Source organism: Ictidomys tridecemlineatus, chromosome 13 (genome assembly GCF_052094955.1).
Source record: "Ictidomys tridecemlineatus isolate mIctTri1 chromosome 13, mIctTri1.hap1, whole genome shotgun sequence".
In the NCBI taxonomy this organism is placed as follows: Eukaryota; Metazoa; Chordata; class Mammalia; order Rodentia; family Sciuridae; genus Ictidomys; species Ictidomys tridecemlineatus.
Window position 1 is genome coordinate 13,029,242 of NC_135489.1, and position 20,002 is coordinate 13,049,243.

The 20,002-nt window shown below is 35.8% G+C and overlaps 1 protein-coding gene across 1 annotated transcript in view; it reads right to left on the reverse strand.

Annotated features, from left to right (window-relative positions):
• Window positions 1-20,002, reverse strand: part of Phlpp1 (PH domain and leucine rich repeat protein phosphatase 1) — a 217,155-nt gene that overhangs the window by 52,058 nt on the left and 145,095 nt on the right. Inside the window, exons 5-8 of the mRNA XM_005323086.4 lie at window positions 9,148-9,294; window positions 8,383-8,613; window positions 3,972-4,174; window positions 2,108-2,168 (exon numbers count right to left, since the gene is read on the reverse strand). Of these exons, the coding sequence (XP_005323143.2) occupies window positions 2,108-2,168; window positions 3,972-4,174; window positions 8,383-8,613; window positions 9,148-9,294 (642 nt within the window). The remainder of the gene's footprint in view (window positions 1-2,107; window positions 2,169-3,971; window positions 4,175-8,382; window positions 8,614-9,147; window positions 9,295-20,002) is intronic.

Consider the following 20,002-nt stretch of genomic DNA (forward strand, 5'->3'; position numbering starts at 1 on the left):
AATCCTAGTTGCCAGAGTACTCTCCTAAAAAATATATAAATACAAGTTAAGGGACAGAATATCTTATACTGAGGAAAAATACATGAACACTTCTGGTTAAGTCAAAGAATCAAATGACATTAGTTTTATTTTCAAATTTGTGTTTAACATTAAAATACTTCCCAATTCCAGCTGGTACCATGAAAACATATCCATGAATAAAGAGAAAGAGTGAGAAGTGACTTTAAAATGGGACCAGTGGGCATTAGATGGTAATTATAATTACTAGAAATAAGTGAACTGAACTAATGATGACTTTAATTATTAAATAAACTGACCTTTAGGCAAACACAGGCCCTCAAATATGCTAGGTAAGCATTCTCTACCAGTGAGCTATACCCCAGTCCCAACTATAATTCTTTACAAACAGATGAACAATTCTGTGAAAATGATGCTTGGGCCAAGGACTGTAAGACATTACAGCAAAAGTGAATATAATTACGATGTTAGGATAGTGGGAATTATATATGATTTAAAAATCATGTTCCAAAATTTTGCTACTACATCATTTTCCAATTAAAATATAAAAACAGAAGGCATTATTTTTTTCTGTCTAGTTTAGATACACACTGTTCTGGTAAAGATTGACACAATAGGAGAGTGAAAGTATTCCATCATGAAAGTAATCTCAACATACAGAAATGAAAACTCTTATAAATGATTAAAATAACTCAAGAACTTTGTCCCAAGGAACCCTAAGGAACTAGTAAACAGCGTGACAAGATGACAGCTTGGGAGGTGGAGCATGTTCCAGTGAGTGTTACAAAAGGAAGGTGAATGACATCTAAGTGGCAGAATTCAGAACAAGCGTGACACAAAGTGTTGCCAATTCAGGCTGACTTCAGAGTTTCAGTGGGTACACTTATCAATTATATTCTACAAATAAGAGAAAACTTGGTTCACTCTATAGCCAGCTCTTTAAAAACAAATCTACTCAAGATATTTATATGCAACAATGTATGCAAACCCCACTCCTGCACTATTCTTATTTAAAAGGTGAAAATAACATCCAGAGCTGGGGACAGAAAGGAACTTAATCATGTAGTGTCTAACTTTGACTTCATTAAACACAACTGTTTGATGTGTATTTTTGTGGGGAATGCATGAAGCACTCTTCAAAGAATTTTATCATTTTATAATTATAAATATATAATAAATTATAATTGTAATAATTCTTCCAACAGCTAAATACCAACACATTCATACATAACTATGTCTACGTTATTAAAATATCTAAGTATGTGTACTTTCATGATAAAAGGCAAATTCTGTGTATCATGAATCACACTACAGTTGGGATTACAAACTATGGTGACTTTTAAAAACATGAGAATTTACACATTGAAATGACTTAACAGTCATCACCTTGAAAGAGCCACAGACCCCAGGAGTCCAGAAATCTGTGGTATTTCTTTTGGAATTTCCTTTAATGTAAATTTCAATCAGTGTATTAAAATTATTAAAGTTTAATTTGTGTAAGTACATGCTGTAAACAGACTCATACCTTTGTGTCATCAGGGAAAAATGTATTATAATACTTGTGGGTCCTGGAATAGATATGATATAAGCTGCAGAATCAAATTTTCATAAAAGGTAAGATGGTCAATCTATTGGAAAATGTATTCAGAAACCTAAGCTGGCTTAATGGCTATTTTCTAAGAGTACTTGGCAAGAAACTATATGTACAAAATAACAAAGAAGAGGAACCAAAAGAAATATAGTACTCTAAAAATAAAGAATTAGTATTATTTCAGGGAAAGAAGACACGGTTGATATAATTAAAAGCTACTGGACCTTCAAGGCATGACCCTCAACTCAAAATCTTTCAAGCCTAAACATGATGTTCAAATTGATGACACTCTGATTTTTCTTGTATGAGCTACATTACAGTGTACAGATGTATTTTAATGGAGAAACAATCGCATTTTTTGGAGAAGACCATTAAAATCAATTTTTCATTGTTTACCTTCAAGATCTAAAAAAAGTGTTTATCTTATGAACAGACAATTATAATTATCTAAACAACTTTAAAGTAGACTCAAGAGTTCTCTGAGACTTGTTTTCTTACCTTGAAACATCCATGTAGGACAGATGATTTGGAACTGGATAAACATCAAGTTGAACTAGTTCTTGGAGAGAAGAGAAAAAAAAAAACCATAAAAACATTACTATCCAAATGACACAAAGACTCTTTATGTATGCAGAATATCATTTTTTTTGTGCTTTATCCTCCACTGTTTGTTTAGTTTAGGAACTACAATACATCCAATTGTTCAATATTTAAACCACTGGAAAGTAAGGAGAACTTCTTTAAGTTAATCAGCAGATTTTTATTCAGGAATTGAAATAAGTCATTCATTCTATCTTCCTACCTCTCTCCTATTCATTTGCTGTGGCTTTTCTCTTGTTATGTGTGCTAAGCTATATCTAATAGATTAACCAAATGAGTATTGTCTTTTTAACACCCAGGGTTCCTTTCCTAAAGCCAAATACCATCTGGCTTTTGCCTTCCTCAACATATGAACTGCACTCTCTGGAGGGTCACAAATGAATTCCTCTTCTCCAATCTGAAAACTCTTCTTCAAACTTTATGAAATGTGACACCACTGTCCACCTAGGGCTTTGTGGCTTGGACAGAGTCCTTTCTAAATGTCCTGCTGTGTTAAATGCTTGCCAAGTAATTCACAGGTTCAGCTCCTATCTGGTCAACTGTGAGGAGCTGATAGGTTAACTTTTCATACCAGCTTTTTTTATTTCTTCTAGTTATCATACTTTCAGGCACTAACCTCTAAGAAGATAAGTCTAAAATCCATATCTGTAGTTCTGGCAGCAAATTCCCAATAGCTCACACAAAGTTCATCTCATAACCTGGGATTAGCAGAAGAGTGAATCCCTCGCTCTCTTCCTTTAATGTACCTATCCACTGCTTTCACTTCAATAGCCTGAAAGCATCACTTCCAACACAATCTCCTCCACTTAAGAATCTCCCCTGGTTCTCTACAGCTTACTATACTAGGTTCAAAGTTTCACTATCTGACTTCAAGCCATGTATCCCACAATAACTGCTATGGAGTTCAGAATTCTGTTTTCTCCTAATTGCTAAAGAAACCACATTCAGATTCTTCCCTCCCGTTTCATACGCCTTCACTATCCAAACCCTGTATCTTTTCAGTGCTCAGCCAAACTGATTGTACTAGAACCTGAACCTATTTGAAATTTGGCTCATTTTTCCAGTGAGATGACAGAAGACATATTTTTTTTAAAAAATGTCCTTATCTTATAGAATCGATGAGCTATGGTTATAATATGCATAAAGAAGTGCTTGATAAATATTTTTACCATGCAGTAGTAAATATAAGCTTTTATTCAGTTTGCTGATTACAGGGGACTGAGATCTTCACCTCAGCAAATGTATGCCCATATGATCTTTTCATTTATGGATTGCCATAATTTTCAAATTCTAAAAAAAAATTTTATTAAATGACTGACTCTTGCTTTATGGAGTCCCTTTGGATATATCATTCAGGTTTATCTTATGCTGAGTTCCTTGTTAGTGGAACATGAAACTGCCTGGATTCCACAATGGGCTTTCTTTCACTCTCTAATATTACATCAAAGTCCCTGTAGTTTCACAATTTTTATAAGGTAGCCAGAGAAATGATTCATATTTCCCCCTTCTTACTTTCAACAGAAGAAACAAACCAACCATAATATTTATCACAATATGAGAAAAACAAATTAGAAACAATAAAATCTTCCTTTTCTGTCCCTTTAAATATAAAACCAGCTTTCTTCTTTTATGACTTTTATCTTGGTAATATATTTGACATTTATTTTACTAAATGAGGAAAAGGAAATCAATGAGGCAGAGATGATGGTACTGGGTAAATTCTCAAAAACAGTCCAGCTTTGATATGATCTATGTTACATACCATTATAAGAGGCATAGAGTGATTTCAGGAAATAGCCACAAATGTTTAATGTCACCAATTGATTCCTTTCACAGTGTAGAACTTCAATGTTGTTGAAGATCATAGCATCTAGATCACCAAGTTTATTATCTCGCAAATCAAGCTGAGTGATATGCTGCAGAAAGTCTACTTCATCTGCTACAAGCTTCCTAATTATGTTCAGTCTTCAGGGGAAAGACACAAACAGAGACTATAATTAACTACAGTGCTATAAACAAATGGCCACACCCTAATACACAAGGGTAATAAGAAAGGATTCAAGCTTCATGGTGTTACAGTTCTTCATGGCTTCTTTAATCTCAGCACTGGCTGTGCTTAACTGGTCAGATTCATTGGCCATTTCAGGTACAATTTCAAGAGGTATTAGCCTTCTGTGACACTTGAATGTCACACAATTCTGTGACACAATTTGGGCTACTAAGTCTGGAAGAGGAGCAAGTAACATGAGAGAAAGGTGTACTGGTCAAGAGTTATCAAGGACTGCCCCTACCAAGTGCTAACATGGAAAGAGTGCTCAAGGATAAATAAGAGCAGTACATAATCACATTAATCTATGGTGAAGGGCCTATTTTACAAACTTTCTAATTCATCACAGACTAGTATATAGTCCTGCTACATATGACTAGCACATAACTCACACCACATGTGACTAGTTTTAGTCAGATATTATGTCACTGTGACTAAAATACAAAACAAGAACAACTTAAAGGAGGGAGAGTTTATTTGGGGCTCAAGGTTTCAGGGGTCTCAAGTCTCTAGATGGCTGACTCCGCTGCTCTGAGCCCAAGATGAGGCAGTATATCATGGGTGAAGGACATGAAAAAGGAAAGCCACACAGCTCGTAGTGGGATTGTGAAGCAGAGAGTGAACATGGGGAAAAGGACCTCAAAGATGAACCCTTCTAGGACAGGCCCCCATTGACCCAACTCCTCCAACTATGCCCCACCTGCCCATTGTTACCATCCAGACAATCCAGTCAAACTAGGATGGATTGACTAGGTTATAGCTCTCATGATACACTCATTTCACCTCTGAACATTCTTGCATTAACAGGCGCTTTGGGGGGACACCTCACATCCAAACTGTATCACAACTTAACAGGTAAGTTTGACAACACTTAAACTAGCTGACTCCCTGCAAAATAAAATAAGTCCATTGCAAAATACTTCCATGTAAAATCACTATACATTTCTAAAATATGAGTCTCAATTTTGAGACATCTCTCACTGTGGAAACGTAGCAAATAATTTGGTTTAGTAGCCCACATTAGAGGACAATTTGAGCAGCTCAGACACAGCCTCACCCTCGGGGGGTTGTATGCTAGCAGAAGGAAAACAGAGAAGAGAGCTGGCATACCCTGAACCAGAGAATTGATGGCTCTGAGCAAGATGGTACTTGCTTGTGAGGATGTGTAATGGAAGCAAATGGCTCAGTTAGGAAACAGCAGCAGCAGGGAAGGAAAAGGAAGGGATGAGAGAAAGAAAGTGGTATGAAAGAAGAAGTGATCAAATCTGGTGAAAAATTTGAGTCAAATGCTTTGTGTCTGGCTACCTATCAAGGTGCTACTGCTATCAGCAAAAAGTGAAATCAAGGGGAAAGACCCAATTGAGTAAAGAAAGAAACTGAACTCTGTTCCACATGTATTTCATTAAATATGTCAACAGAGAAACTAAAGAGAAATTATTCAGTGGTCAGCTAAAGTGAAATTGATCCTAAGAAGAGAAAGAAGAGTTAGGAAAGATTGGGGAAGAGAAATACTGAGGAGAGAGAACCAGGTAACAGGTAGATGAGGATGAGTATTAATGATGCCACAGAATAAGCAGCATTAGACTAAAAACATCAGTTTAAAGCAACAGAATAAGATTAAAAGAAAAATGACTGCTATTAATATAATGCAACATTTCCATTTGAAGGAAACTCAAATAATAAAAATCAGTCCATTGTTTAGTAAAATTCCCCTTAAATTATTCTACTAGCTTCAATTTAAAGTATTAAGGCAGAATTACAAGAAAGTATAAGCAGATGTTTTCCTCCTCAGTTCAGGACCTGGAGAGAAGCAGTTATCCACTCACAGTCATTCAGCATTTATAGAATGTCCAATGTCTATTCTGCTATTTAAATATCTTATATCTGATATCATTGAAAGACTCAGGCTAGAGCTAGAAATCTGAATAATTCACAAAGCTTTTAATGAGAATTGTTACTTCTAGACAACAGATTGATCTTCTTTATAAGCTAATTCAGATCAAGAAAAATGCTATCTTCTTATGAGTACCAAGTATCCTAGAAATCATCTCAGGCTGTCACCTAAGGTCAGTGAAACCCATCACCTCTTGCTCTACAAAATTTATACCACCAGTGTATGTGTTGAAAAAGGCCTAAATTTGACAATAGGAGGGTTTGCTGAATCCAAGTCACTCAGGGGCAAATAACATTCACAATTTGGAAAGAAAGTTAACAAGATAAAGTGTTTAGTTCCCTATCCTGTCCCATTCAAAAAAAAAAAATTCAGAATCAAATAAATTAGAACTATTTGTAGTCCCCAAATTAAAAATTCTAGATCTGCAAATTACTAACACTACCTTAGGTGGTACTTGATCGCTTCAGTCTGAGAAAAGTTGAAGTAAAGTAGTTCTTGTAGAACTGGAATATGTGAGTTTAACAGGCCAAACCACATGAAGGGAGAAAAGAGGGGAGGCACATGATGCTACTTCAATACAAGGAGACTGACAGGCCTGAGTTAAGGCTTGAGGCTGGCAACAGAGAGGAAAGTGGGAGTAAAGCAAGGACAGACCCATCTTTGACAAACAGTATAAAATGCCAAGAATGACAGTTGAGCAGGTTCCACAAGCAGGGAAGCGTCCTTGGGTAATAATAACAGAACACAATGTTTGCTGGGAATGCTAGGCAATTTAACTCAATTCTCTCCACAACTCTATGAACTAGTATTTTTTTGTTTTTGGGTTTTTTTTTTTTTTTTTTTTTTTTGTGTGTGTGTGTGTGTGTGTGGTACTGGGGATTGAATCCAGGGCCGTGTGCATGCAAGGCAAGCACCCTACCAACTGGGTTATATCCCCAGCCCTTGAACTAGGTTTTAATAACTGTAATTTATAAAGAAGAACATATTTGTCCAAGATTCAACATGCATGGTATGCAGTCACCTCTGGTTAATAGGGGAATTAGTTTGGTTAGAAAAGTATCCCACTGGACAAGTTAGCATTAAGGACTAACTCCTTCCTATATGTTGCTCTGTAAGTCCCTGCTTTTCCTTAAAAAGAGAAATTTTAAAAAGCTTCCTCCTTGTATACTAGTTCTCTGTGCACTAGAAAAAAAAAGCAAATCTTTTGCTGACCATCTATCATATAGCAGGGAGATTGTTCTGGTGGTTTCCAGTTGGGATTTAGTGTGATCAGATTCAAAATGCAGGTTTCTTTTTCTTGCAAGGGGCCAGAGTGAAGGCTATACTCAAACTTCAGTATGACGGATAATAGGTTTTATGTGTGTGTGTGTGTGTGTGCACACACGCACATGCTAGGCAAGTGCTCTACTGCTGAGCCACAACCCCAGCCCAGGTTTTATATTTTTTAAAGAATGGAAAACTAAGGTTGGAGCCACTAGGATGAAGAGATAGGAAATTTTAAAAAGTATAATAAGTAAGTTTAACTTAATGAACAAATTATATTAAGGACGCCAAGAAAAAAAAAATTTAAGAAAGGGAGAGATGCTCAATGATGTCAAATGCCTCAGATGAGTCACAGATAAGAAGGAGCAAGAGAAAACAATTTTCCCACTTGTTCTCAATGAAACCATTTTCACTTACTTTAAATAGCTTTCTGACTCAGTGGTCCTATCTATTCACCCAAATTAAAATTGGATTTGAGCCAGGTGCAGTGGCACATGCCTGTATTCCCAGAGGCTCGAGGGGCTGAGGCAGGAGGATAACAAGTTCAAAGCCAGCCCCAGGAAAAAAGCAAGGCACTAAGAAACTCAGTGAGACCCCCCTGTCTCTAAATAAAATACAAAAAAAGGTTGGGGATATGGTTCAGTGGTAGAATTCCCCTGAGTTCAACTCCCAGTAAACCACCCAGCTACCCGTCAAAAAAAAAAAAAAACTGGGTTTGATTTCACATAACAAAGTTAAGACCTTCAAGCCATATAGTCATTCATCAATGAGAATATTTATAAACATATTTCAGGTAAGAGCAAACCCTATTATTAATCATTACTCTTCCCTCTTGACAGAAATAGAAAAATAGGTCCTAGCTCAACTAACCAGCCTAGTTGGTTTAGCTAATCTCACCAAAAGAGCTATAACGAACCCTCACAAATACAAGCCAATCACTCCGATAGCATGTTTTTCATAAACAGTTACCTGAGATCCACATGTTTAATGTGAGGCATTCTTCTCAGAGCCTGCAGCCTAAGAGTCTCCATACAGTTTCCAGACATACAAAGTTTATCCACAGCAGTCAGTTTCTCCAGTACCTCTGGAATGTCAGTAAATTCATTGAATGAAAGACCAAGATAACTGAGCTGGTGCATGTTCTCCAACTCAGCAGGAAGAGACTGGAGAAAATTTCCATCCAACAAAAATGTCTGCAAGCTATTAAAGAAAACATAAAGAATCACAAAGAGAATTATACATTCCATATTGTTATTATCAATATACATAAAGAATATATTACTAAAAATGTACTACTCTTTGAAAATGCATAAGGACAGGGCTTGAGGCAATAATGGATGAGGGGCAAAAAGGAATCAGAAATAAGCAAATTAACATTTTATTATTGGAACTTGTGATCAATTTTCTCAATTTGGATAGACATCTATGGGAACAATGTGAGTTAACTGTGGTATGAACCAGTCCAAATACCCATCTTTCCTTGTTATTTCTTAAAATTAATTTATTCCCCCCATGTTTAGACACACCTACCCATCAGTTCAAAACAAGGATATCTTACTTTTTACAAGATTCTAAAGAATAAACTCCTTAACAAAATTTCTACATAGATCACGCAATGTATGATCTCTACTTTTGGGGTAATGACTTACATGACAAACATAACAAGTTAGCTAATCTCATGTGCCACAACCCAGTGCAGCTTCCCTGAGGTTTCTGAGGGATTCCACCACATACTTGTGCATAGCTCCAACGGCTGCTGGGACTGCACGAAGGGCATTGCAGGACACGTTCAGCTCTGCCAGGGTTGGAATACTGCAGACTGCTAATGGGAAGTCCCCTAGATGATTATTGGAAAGGTTAAGACTCTTCAACTTGGTGAACCTATTACAATAAACAAAACAAAAGGAAAGAAAAATATCATAGATGTATAACATCACATGATTTTAACATAGCCTAGCCTCATTCCCAAATTCAACTGAGGTGGAAACAAAGACTTCAGAGGTAAAGGAAGCAGCAGAGCCAGAATACACATCTGATTCTAAGGCTAGTGTCTTTCTTCAACTGTTAACATGATATTTAGAAACAAACGTGTCGCTCTGAAATAAAATTGAATATTGGAGGAGGTGCTTTTCACTGGAGTAAGATTTTCAGCTGTTTCTCAGTTTGCGTAATAAAACCTGGGTAAATGATCCCTGTGAGGGAAGACAAGAGAGCAGGCAGAGCTGGGAAGCTGGCTATTTTGGATTCTGTCATCTCAAAGAAATCAAAAACTTCTGCCTCTGTTCTCTTAAATATAAATGGAAATTTATCAAAACAACACTCTCTAAAGGTAGCCAAGACTTTGTAGTTCTAAATTTAAGAACCAATTACCATTCGTCTATCTCAACACAGCACTGGATCCAGCGGCCCACACACCCTTCTTGTAAAGCTCTACTCAGTTCACCTTAGCAACACTTCCCTCACATGGCCTCTTCCAACCCCTTCCCCGTTCTTCTTCATTGTCTCCTCTTCCCACCCCAGACTGAATACTCCTTGCAGACACATTCTTTGCCAGTTTTGTATTTGCACTACACTGTCTTCCTAGGACATCTTCTCACTGAAATGTGAACAATTCTCTGTCTTATCACATGCAGTCTTCCCTCCTGAGCACCCTGCATGTCCAGTCCCAGACTGAATTTACCATCTTTATCCCATCTCAGCACTTCCTTCCTCCTGGTCTATTTTTATTAATGGCTCTTTCACTTTCTCAGTTGCCCAAGCAACTAAAGCAATTGCAGAAGCTATCTTTAATTTCTACTTCTCTGTGTACTCTTACATTTGGACCACTGCCATTTTTATATGAGATGAGAATCAGATAACTTTTAAATCTTTAAAAAACTGTACAAGTCTAATACTACACCTAAAACAGACACACATCCTATGTCCAATTCAACCCAATCTGCATTCTTAAGAATTTATCATGTGACCTATTTACTGCATTCTATAAAAAAAACTTTAAACTTTATTCTAAAAAGATAAATAAAAGTTTATTTTACACAGAAAGTTGACAAGCACCCAACAGTTTGAAAGTGTTGCCCTGATTTTTTTTCTAATAGCTGTTTTCTTCAATGGGTGATTGTATACATGTGGTAATTCAAATTTTTTAAAAATTAGGAAAGCATTACTGCTAAACCTGAAAATCACTTTTAAGTTGTTTTCCATTTTATATTTTGATTCATTAGACCTTCTGAAAACAAAGAATGCATGTCTTATTCTGATTTTCTATGTCCTATAAAATATAAGCTAAAATTATAGGGACTCTTTATTCCTATTCTAATGTTTCTCAAAGCATGCATGGTAGACCCCAGAAGAGATACCTAAGACCCTTTCCAAAAATTCCCAAGGTCAAAACTATTAACAATACTAAGATTTCATTTGCTTTTTGCCACTCTCTCTTTCTGTCAAATGTTCAGTAGAGCTCCCAGAAGGTATATGTCCTTATGATAGTACACCACATTGAACACAGAATGAGATCATTTGTAAAAGATTTGCAAAAATATACAACAATGATGGCTCTTCTCACCATTTGTTTTTGTTTTGTACAATAGTTAACTTTTCGTTTAAAATATTAAACTGTAACTTGTTAACACTGTCTAAATGAATTAAAATGTTTTAACTTCTAATTCAGTAATATATCAACATATAGTTCATATAAATAAAAGCTGCTTAGAATACTCAATTTTTAAAGAATCCACTAATCTACTTTATTATTATTATTATTATTATTATTAGTTGTAGATGAACACAATACCTTTATTTTATTTGTTTATTTTTATGTGATGCCAGGGATCAAACCCAGTGCGTCATGCATGCTAGGCAAGTGCTCTACTATGAGCCACAACCCCAGCCCAAGAATCCTTAATTTTTGAGAAGGAAGTCATGAAATAGGAAGACAAAATAAAATACAGAACATGCAGCTGAGTTTAAATTTTAGATATATTGTATTTTTTCTTCCTTTACATGAGTATGTTCCAATATTGTATGGGGCAAACACCAAAAAAATTTATTCATTATCCAAAACTCAAATTTAACTGGAATTTACTTCATTAACACCCCTCACCCCAACTCCTAGCCCTAACAAATGTGGCAACTCTCCCTCAAATAAAATACCTGCCTTAGTCATCACAGACAAAATACCTGTTCTTGTCCAAACAAAAACAGTATCTCATTTTCTAGGAACTTTTTCTCATTTGACAGAACAAGCCATGATTTAAAATTTTGTACACTATTATTAAATGGAACAGTTTGGTTGTTTTTTTTTTTTTAAAGACCCTCTAGGAAGGAAAACGATCCCCTATACATTATCCAACACAATAAAATAAACACTTTAGAGAAAGTGGGGGACAGGATTTTGTTCAAGATAGTAGAATAGAGAATATTGCTTTCCTGGCTGTTTGGTGTTGTGAAACCAAGAAAGGAGTCAGGCAGCTTCTCAGCAAGGTGAGTGACAAAACAAACCAAAATACTTCAACAACAGAATCCATCAACAACACAGTGGAAGAAATGTCAAAGAATTACATAGGCACATTATTATGAAAATGCCTAACATATAGAATAATAGAATTTTTAAAGGTTACCATAGAAAAATGACAGGTTACAGTTATAGAGACACCAATCTGGATCTCAGAAGATTTATCAGCCCAGACTCTCAAAGCTTGGTGGTTTGGGAATAATATATATCAAGCTCTGAAAGAAATGGATGCCACAGCTAAGTCATGGAACCAAACTAGGTACCCTTCAACAGATGAATGGATAAAGAAAATGTGGTATATGCACACATGGGGTTATTACTGAGCCATAAAGAAGAATGAAAATATCACATTTGCCAGTAAATGAATGGAACTGGAGATTATCATGCTAAGTGAAATAAGCCAATCCCAAGAAACCAAAGGCTAAATGTTCTCTCTGATATGTGAATACTAACACACAATAAGGGGTGGGGGAGGGAAGAATAGAAGTTCACTGGATTAGACAAAGGGAAATGAAGGAAAGGGAGATGGAAATACGAAAGAGTAGAAAAAATCAGACTGAACTTTCCTATGTTCATGTGTGAATACAAAACCAGGATAACTCCACATCATGTTCAACCACAAGAATAGGATCCTAATTAGAATAAGTTATACTCCATCTATGTATAATATGTCAAAATACGCTCTATCATCACGTGTATCTAAAACAACAAATAAAACAAAACAAAGTGAGGGAGAGGAGAATTTCAAAGCCAATAATTACTCAAGACGGGGAATAGAAGCATTAGTTTTTGGAGAAGGATAGGTCATTAACAGGTTATAATTTATTTGTGCAAACAAATTTACTAGAATCCTATCACTGCTGAAACAAAGAAGCAGAAGTGAGCTGAAAGAGCACAACACAGTTGACAGGTTTACATGGAAGCAAGAGAAAAAACCTCTGAAGAAGTGTCCCCATTCATTTTATGTATCTGAATTTTATTTTTTAAAATAGCTACCAGTTCAAAGAGAAAGAGGCATGGTTATTCTCTGCATCAAGTCAATAACAAAACACTTAGACGAAGAGGATGGTCTTCAATCCCAGAGGCCAGTAACCTCCTGTACTGGCAAAGCTTCAGTCTTTAGTTGTGATGCCTCACCCTACCCCAAGTACTGGGGATTGAACCCAGAGCCTCATGTACGCTAGGCAAGCACTCTGCCACTGAGCTATATCCCCAGCTCTAGCACCACATAGGCTCCCTTCCCCTACAGCCACAAGGTCCAATATGGTACCACTAGCCCCAGTGGCTACTGAGCACTTGAAATGGGGATAGTCCAAATTGATATATTCTCCAAGTTCAAAATGTATACAGACTGAATATCTTTTATCCAAATGCTTGGAATCAGAAGTGTTTCAGATATTGAAGTTTTTCAGATTTAGGATCTGAAAGTATAGACAGGTTAAGCATCCCTAATCCAAAATTTCAAAATCCAAAACTTTTGAGCATCATATCAGCACAAAAGTTTTGTATCTCAGAACATTTCAGATTTTGGGTTTTTAGATTAGGGATATCCAACCTGTACTAGATTTCAAAAACAGTACAAAAAACTAAAAAAGAATATAAACTATCTCATTAATTTTTCATAACTGATAATTCTGGCATATTGTCTTAAATGAAATATATTAGTAAAACTAATTTAATCTATTTAACTCTTTCTAAAGTAGATGGCAGAAAACTTAAAAGTGATTTATGAGGCCTGCATTATATTTCATTAGGGAAATGCTTTCTACATATTAAGAGTAAGCAAGACCCTGGAGTTTTCTACCAAATGACATCAACCCTCTTTGCAGAGTTTGCATGAATTCTTCCTGGGCTCCATCCACCCACCTGTGTTTGTGGACCCATAAGCCGTAGGGTACACTGCAGTGTCCACATCCTTACAAGTGGGGAAAGGCACTGGAGATGAAAAGAGAGGAGATACAGACAGCTGGGTCTACATTGTACATGTACACTGTACACTGTACAGGCCCCAAGGAATTTGAGGATGTAAATTTTATTACAGAACATAATGAAAATACACTTGTTACAACATATTTGATAGTTTGTTAGCCTGACTATAATTTATGTATTAAAAAATAAGACATGTGGCTCTCCATTTACACTTTTATCCTAGACCTGAAAATTTTAACAGCTGATTCTGATTTGCGAGTACCCTTGATTTTTTTTACCCTCTCACCACATTCCCCATATACCCTCATATTCTTCCCTGTACAGCCAATGCCCCAAACTCATCTCAGAGAAAAACAGAAACTTGTTTACCAAATAAAGCATGGGTTATTTCTGAGAACCAAGTGATTTGTACCAGGGATTGTACCCAGAGGTACTTAACCACTAAGCCATATCCCTGGTCCTTTTTATTTTTTATTGGGAGACAGGGCTTTGCTAGTTGTTTAGGGCCTCACTAAGTTGCCAAGACTAGTTTTAAGCTTATTCTCTTGTCTCAGCCTCCCAAGCCACTGGGAATAGTGGTGTGTCCCACTATGCCTGGCTGAACCCAAGTTTGTGATCACAACACATCAACCAATGTTAAAATTTACTTGTTTTTGGAAACTAACCCCTACTTTTCTTGGAATTCCACTTTTTCTACTTGTAGATGTAGAAGATAGATTACCAGCACTTGCATATTCAAAAATCCTTTTAGAAAAAAAAGGAGGGAAAATTCTCATAAATTCATTTCTCCCTGGTACTTAAAATGGGTGAAACAGACACCTAAAGGCAATATGCAAGTTCTTAGAGAAAGAAGATCAAAATCCTGAGTGGATGACCTTTCTTCATATTACCATCAATTTAAAAAAAAAAAAAAGAATGAAGAGGAAAGAGAAAGGTGCCAGTACACTAGTATAGAAGACCAGAAGCCCCTATTTCTCCATAACAAATACAGTATAAGATTTTTAGCTTTGCCATGCCAATAGGTAAGCCAGATAAATGATCATAGCAGCACAGAGCCAAATTCTAAATAAAACTGGTTGGTCTGAGAAAAAAAAATATACATACACCTTTAGTGAAATACTTTAAATATAGCTATTTTAAACAAATATTTCAGTTCTGTGAATATATTTACTCAGGTACAGATATTTCCTCTTAGTGTTCAATCTAGGTAAGATGAATCATAGCATCATAGAATTACAAGATTAGTAAAAAATATTTTATATATGATGACGATGATAGTGGTTAGTTTAACAAAGGATAACTATTTGATAGTTTAGAAGCTAAAAGGACAAGAAAAAATCTTTTCTGGGTTTTATTTAAATATCTCGTTATAGTACATACATACACACAAGTGTCAAGGCTAAAGGAAATAAAGCATATGCTGTGGTGTGAATGTTTGTGGACCCCCCACTACCACCAATTCATATATTGAAACTTCACACCCAAATGTGCCAATATTGAGAGTTAGGTCCTTTAGTAGGGGATTAGGTCATGAGGGCTTCATTCTTTTGAATGGGACCAGTGCCCTTAAAAAGAATGCCGAAGAGAGCTATATAAGGACACAGAGAGAAGGCACTATCTCTGAAGCAGAGAGTAACTCCTCACTCACTCACACTGAATCTGCTGGTGCCTTGATCTTAGGCTACCCAGTCTCTAGAACTGTAAATAATAACTTTATGATACTTATAAATTACCCAACTGTGTATAAATTACTTTGTTAAGAGAAATCCAAATGGACTAAAACAGTGCATATCTTCCTTATTTCTCAGAGGTTATCAAAAATGGAGAGTAGGAGCCATGCATGGTGGTGCACACCTGTTAATTTCGGCAGAGGCTGAGGCAGGAGGATCACAAGTTCAAAGCCAGCCTCAGCAACTTAGCAAGGCCCCAAGCAACTTAGTGAGACCCTGTCTCAAAATAAAAAGGGCTAGGCATGTGGGTCATTGGTTGAGCATCCGTATGCTCAATTCTCAATACTAAAGAAGAAAAAAACAAATAGAGTAGAAGGAGGCCTTTCAAGTCATTTTCTTTTATTTCCCAAGCTCACAGATAAACTGAAGTTATGTGACTATTGCACACAACCTCAATCTACTGCCTTTCACCATTATTACTACTTTTCATCTCTCCCCTTTCTCTTTTATTACACCTCATTAAAGAGTTTAATATAAACTGATACCTACTTCACATGATTTTAAGCCACAGGTCAAAACTGGCCACTCAGTGATGTATGGAAAGTGTTGCCTTTTCACTCTTCTTTCCCCGTCAAGGGTGCCATTATCAGCAATAGAGGACAATGAATGTTTTGAAGGGAAAACAAGTCAAGTTTACATGTATGCAGTGCCTAATAAAGGGTAATCTTAGTTAATCATAAAAATGAAGTTACAAGACACAGTTCTACAGTATTCCACTTAGTAAACAGTTTTTTAAAATTGGCAAAGGAAAGCAAGTATACAATTGATAACTTACAGAGGCAGGAACTATAATTGCAGGTTATTTACAAGCAAATTCCAAAGTCCCTTACAAGCTAGATATGCTAAGTTTCATATAACAAAGTATATAATTGTTTGCCAGAGTGGGAGCTTGAGATGATAATGGTCAAAAGTGGGGGCAGGGAACAGATGGGAGCAGGGAGCTAATAATATTACCTACTCTGCCAGGTTAATGACATTTCTTTAATTTGCATTACCTACTCTATTTACCTCATAAAACAGAGACATAGTGACAGCAGCACTATATCTAGACAGGAAACATGTATCTAAGGGTGTGAACTATTATTGTTCTCACCTGTTCCTTTCTGCAACTTCACAGTTATCTCTAATTAACTGCAAAGCAGGAGCAGCACCCCTTAAAACTGCTATTGAGGAAACAGGCAATCATGAGTTTTGACTCTTTGTCTACTTCTCTGACTACTAGCTGCCAGTAGTTCTATTTTTTTTCATAGCTTTATTGAAGTTGAAGTATAATAATAGGCACAATTGGAAGTATGCAATTTGATCAGTCATGACATGTATGTAACCAATACAACCAATTTACAAAGCATTTCCATTACATTTTTTAAATTTTCAAATCATGAAGACTGTTTTTTTCCTGCATGATTTATTACATTAGAAATCAATCACCTTAAGATATATAGAATCGCATCCCCACCTATCAACTATTTCAAAAGTAGATGCCACACTTATAAATATCTCAGAGGTCAAAGAAGAAAAGCACAAGAAAAGTAAATAAAAAGTGCTCTGAACTAAGTGATAATAAAAGCTTAAAGTATCAGGATCTCTGGGATGAAACAGTACTCAGATGAACATTTACAACTTAAAGTATCTGTATCAGAAAGAAGCTAAAATAACAAACTATTTGAAATTATGTAGTAGGAAGGTAAAAATAAGAATAGGAACAGATATATATAAATAAAGAAGAAATAATACAGCTAAAATTTGATAAAAGTCAAACGAGTCTGATTAAGAACAAAGCAAAAACACAAAAATTAATATCAATGGAAAAGGAGCTATCAAAATAATCCTACAGATGCTAAAAATATATTAAGGTAATATTACAATTGTATAACAACATATGTGCTAGCTTACATAACATGGTCTACATTAGCAAAGGATCCATATGCTGCTGACAAGAAAGTATAGTAAGCCTTTCATGGATGAAATAGTCTAGATATGTCTGTTAAGTCTAAATTATCAATTGTATTTTTTACTTCTATGCCTTCTTTATTTAGTTTTTGTTTAGAGGATCTCTCCAGTGGTGACAGAGGCTTGTTAAAGTTACCCAGTACATTGTATTGTGGTCTATCTGATTCTTGAAAAGTGAGAAAGATCTGTTTGATAAACGTAGATACTCCATTGTTTGGTATACAAATATTTACAATTGTTATGTCTTATTGATGTATAATTCCCTTAAGCAGTATGAAATGTCCTTCTTTGTCCTTTCTGATTAACTTTAGCTTAAAGTTCACTTTATCTGATATGATAGAAACCTGTTTGTTTACTGTATGAGCCATGTGATGTTTTTTTTTCCCATTCTTTGACCTTTAGTCTGTGGGTGTCTTTGCCTTAAATCTCTTGGAGACAGTATATTGTTGGGTGTTTTTTTTTTTTTAATCCTATCTGTCAGTCTGTGTCTTTTGATTGTTGAGTTTAGGCCATTAATGTTTATAGTTATTACTGAGATATGGATTGTATTCCCAGTCATTTGAATTTATTTCTACTTTTTAATTTGAATTAGTGTCTCCTTTTGATTGACTATTCCTTTAGTACTCCCTTTGCTGGTTTTCACGTTTTTCCCCATTTCATCTTCATAGCATATTTTGTTGAGAATGTTCTGTGTGTGCAGGCTTTCTAGTTGTAAATTCTTTTAACTTTTGTTTATCATGGAAGGTTTTTATTTCATCTTCAAATCTGAAGCTTAATTTTGCTGGATATAAGATTTTTGGTAAACATCCATTTTCTTTCAGAGTTTGGTATATGCTATTCCAGGACCTCCTAGCTTTGAGGGTTGGTGTTGAGAAATCAGCTGGGATCCGAATGGGTTTTCCCCTAATCTGATATTTTTCTCTCATAGCTGTTAAAATTCTATCCATATTCTTTCATCATAATGTGCCTTGGTGTGGGTCTCTTGTAATTTTGTACATTTGGGGCCCCGTAAGCCTCTTGTATTTGATTTTCCATTTCATTCTTAAGGTTTGGGAAATTTTCTATTATTTCACTGAAAAATTTGTGAATTCCTTTGGTTTCTATCTCCACGCCTTCATCTACCCCAATAAATCTGAAATTTGTTTTTTTCATGCTATCCCATATTTCTTGGAAGTTCTGTTCAGGGTTTCTTAACATCTTTTCTCCATGGTCAACTCTATTTTCAAGATTATATACATTTTCTTCATTGCCTGAGGTTCTGTCTTCCAAGCTGTCTAGTCTATCAGCGATGCTTTCTATTGAATTTTTAATTTGATTTACTGTTCCTCTCATTTCATGGATTTCTTCTTGTGCCCCCCCCCACCAAATCTCTCCCTCTTTATGAGTAGATCCCTCACTTCCTGTATTTCCTCTCTGGTTTCATTCCTGACATTGTCCTTTACTTTGCAGATCAGTTTAACTATGCATATTTTGAAATCAATGTATTCTGTTATTGGAGTATCTTGGCTTTCGGGGGGCACTTTGTTCCCTATATTTTCATGTTGTTTGTGTGTCTACTAATCTAACAGTATGGCTCTGAAGCAGGAGAATTTCTACCCTGTGTACATATAGTGTCCCCTGAAGGTTGCCAGTACCTCACTATTCAGGGGGAGACAAATAACAACAACCAATGCAAACAACACATACAGCATTAAACCAAATAGTTCCTACTATGATGTCTTTAATGTTAATTAACACAATAAACATAAATGATATGATTAGTTACTGCCTACAATAAAAACAACAAGTTTGTAAAAGGGTTTACATTTTCAAATGGTGGACAGGGAGAGAATAGAAATGATATAAGATGTAATGATTATGAGGGAAGAGGAATTAGAAGTAAAAAAAGGAAGAGTGAAAGAGAGAACAATAGAGATTGGCTGTTAGCAGAAAAAAGAGAGAATCAAGGGAAACAAGAGAAAAAAAATACATATGAAGTAAAAATTCTTACAAAATTAAAGATGAAAATAAAAGAATACAAAACTAAAATATACTAATCAAACATCCTAGTTCACACAAAAACTAGTTCATGAAAAATAACAGGCTTCAAAATTGCTAGGAATGAGAAAAAAACAAATATCAATATGTATAAATAAATGTCTGTGTACTGTTAAGGTCACAATCAAACAGAGAAAAAGAATTTTTAAAAAAAATCTTGATGAAAAGTTACAGAATTCTTTCCATTGGAGTTCAAAAGATTCTCAGTTTCTCTTCTCTGTAGTTTTAGGTAGGGTCTTCTGGAGCATGATGCTGCACCCTCGGAATTGCTGGAGTGCGAAAGGTAATCCTATAGGTGGAATTCCTGGAGGCAGGATTTAGGCTTAGATGGGCTCCACGCTCTTTGCTGAATGCTAATGGAGATTTTAAATCAGCCCACTTCCAGTACTTACTGGTCTACACTGGAAGACTGTACTCCAGGGATCTCCCCTGG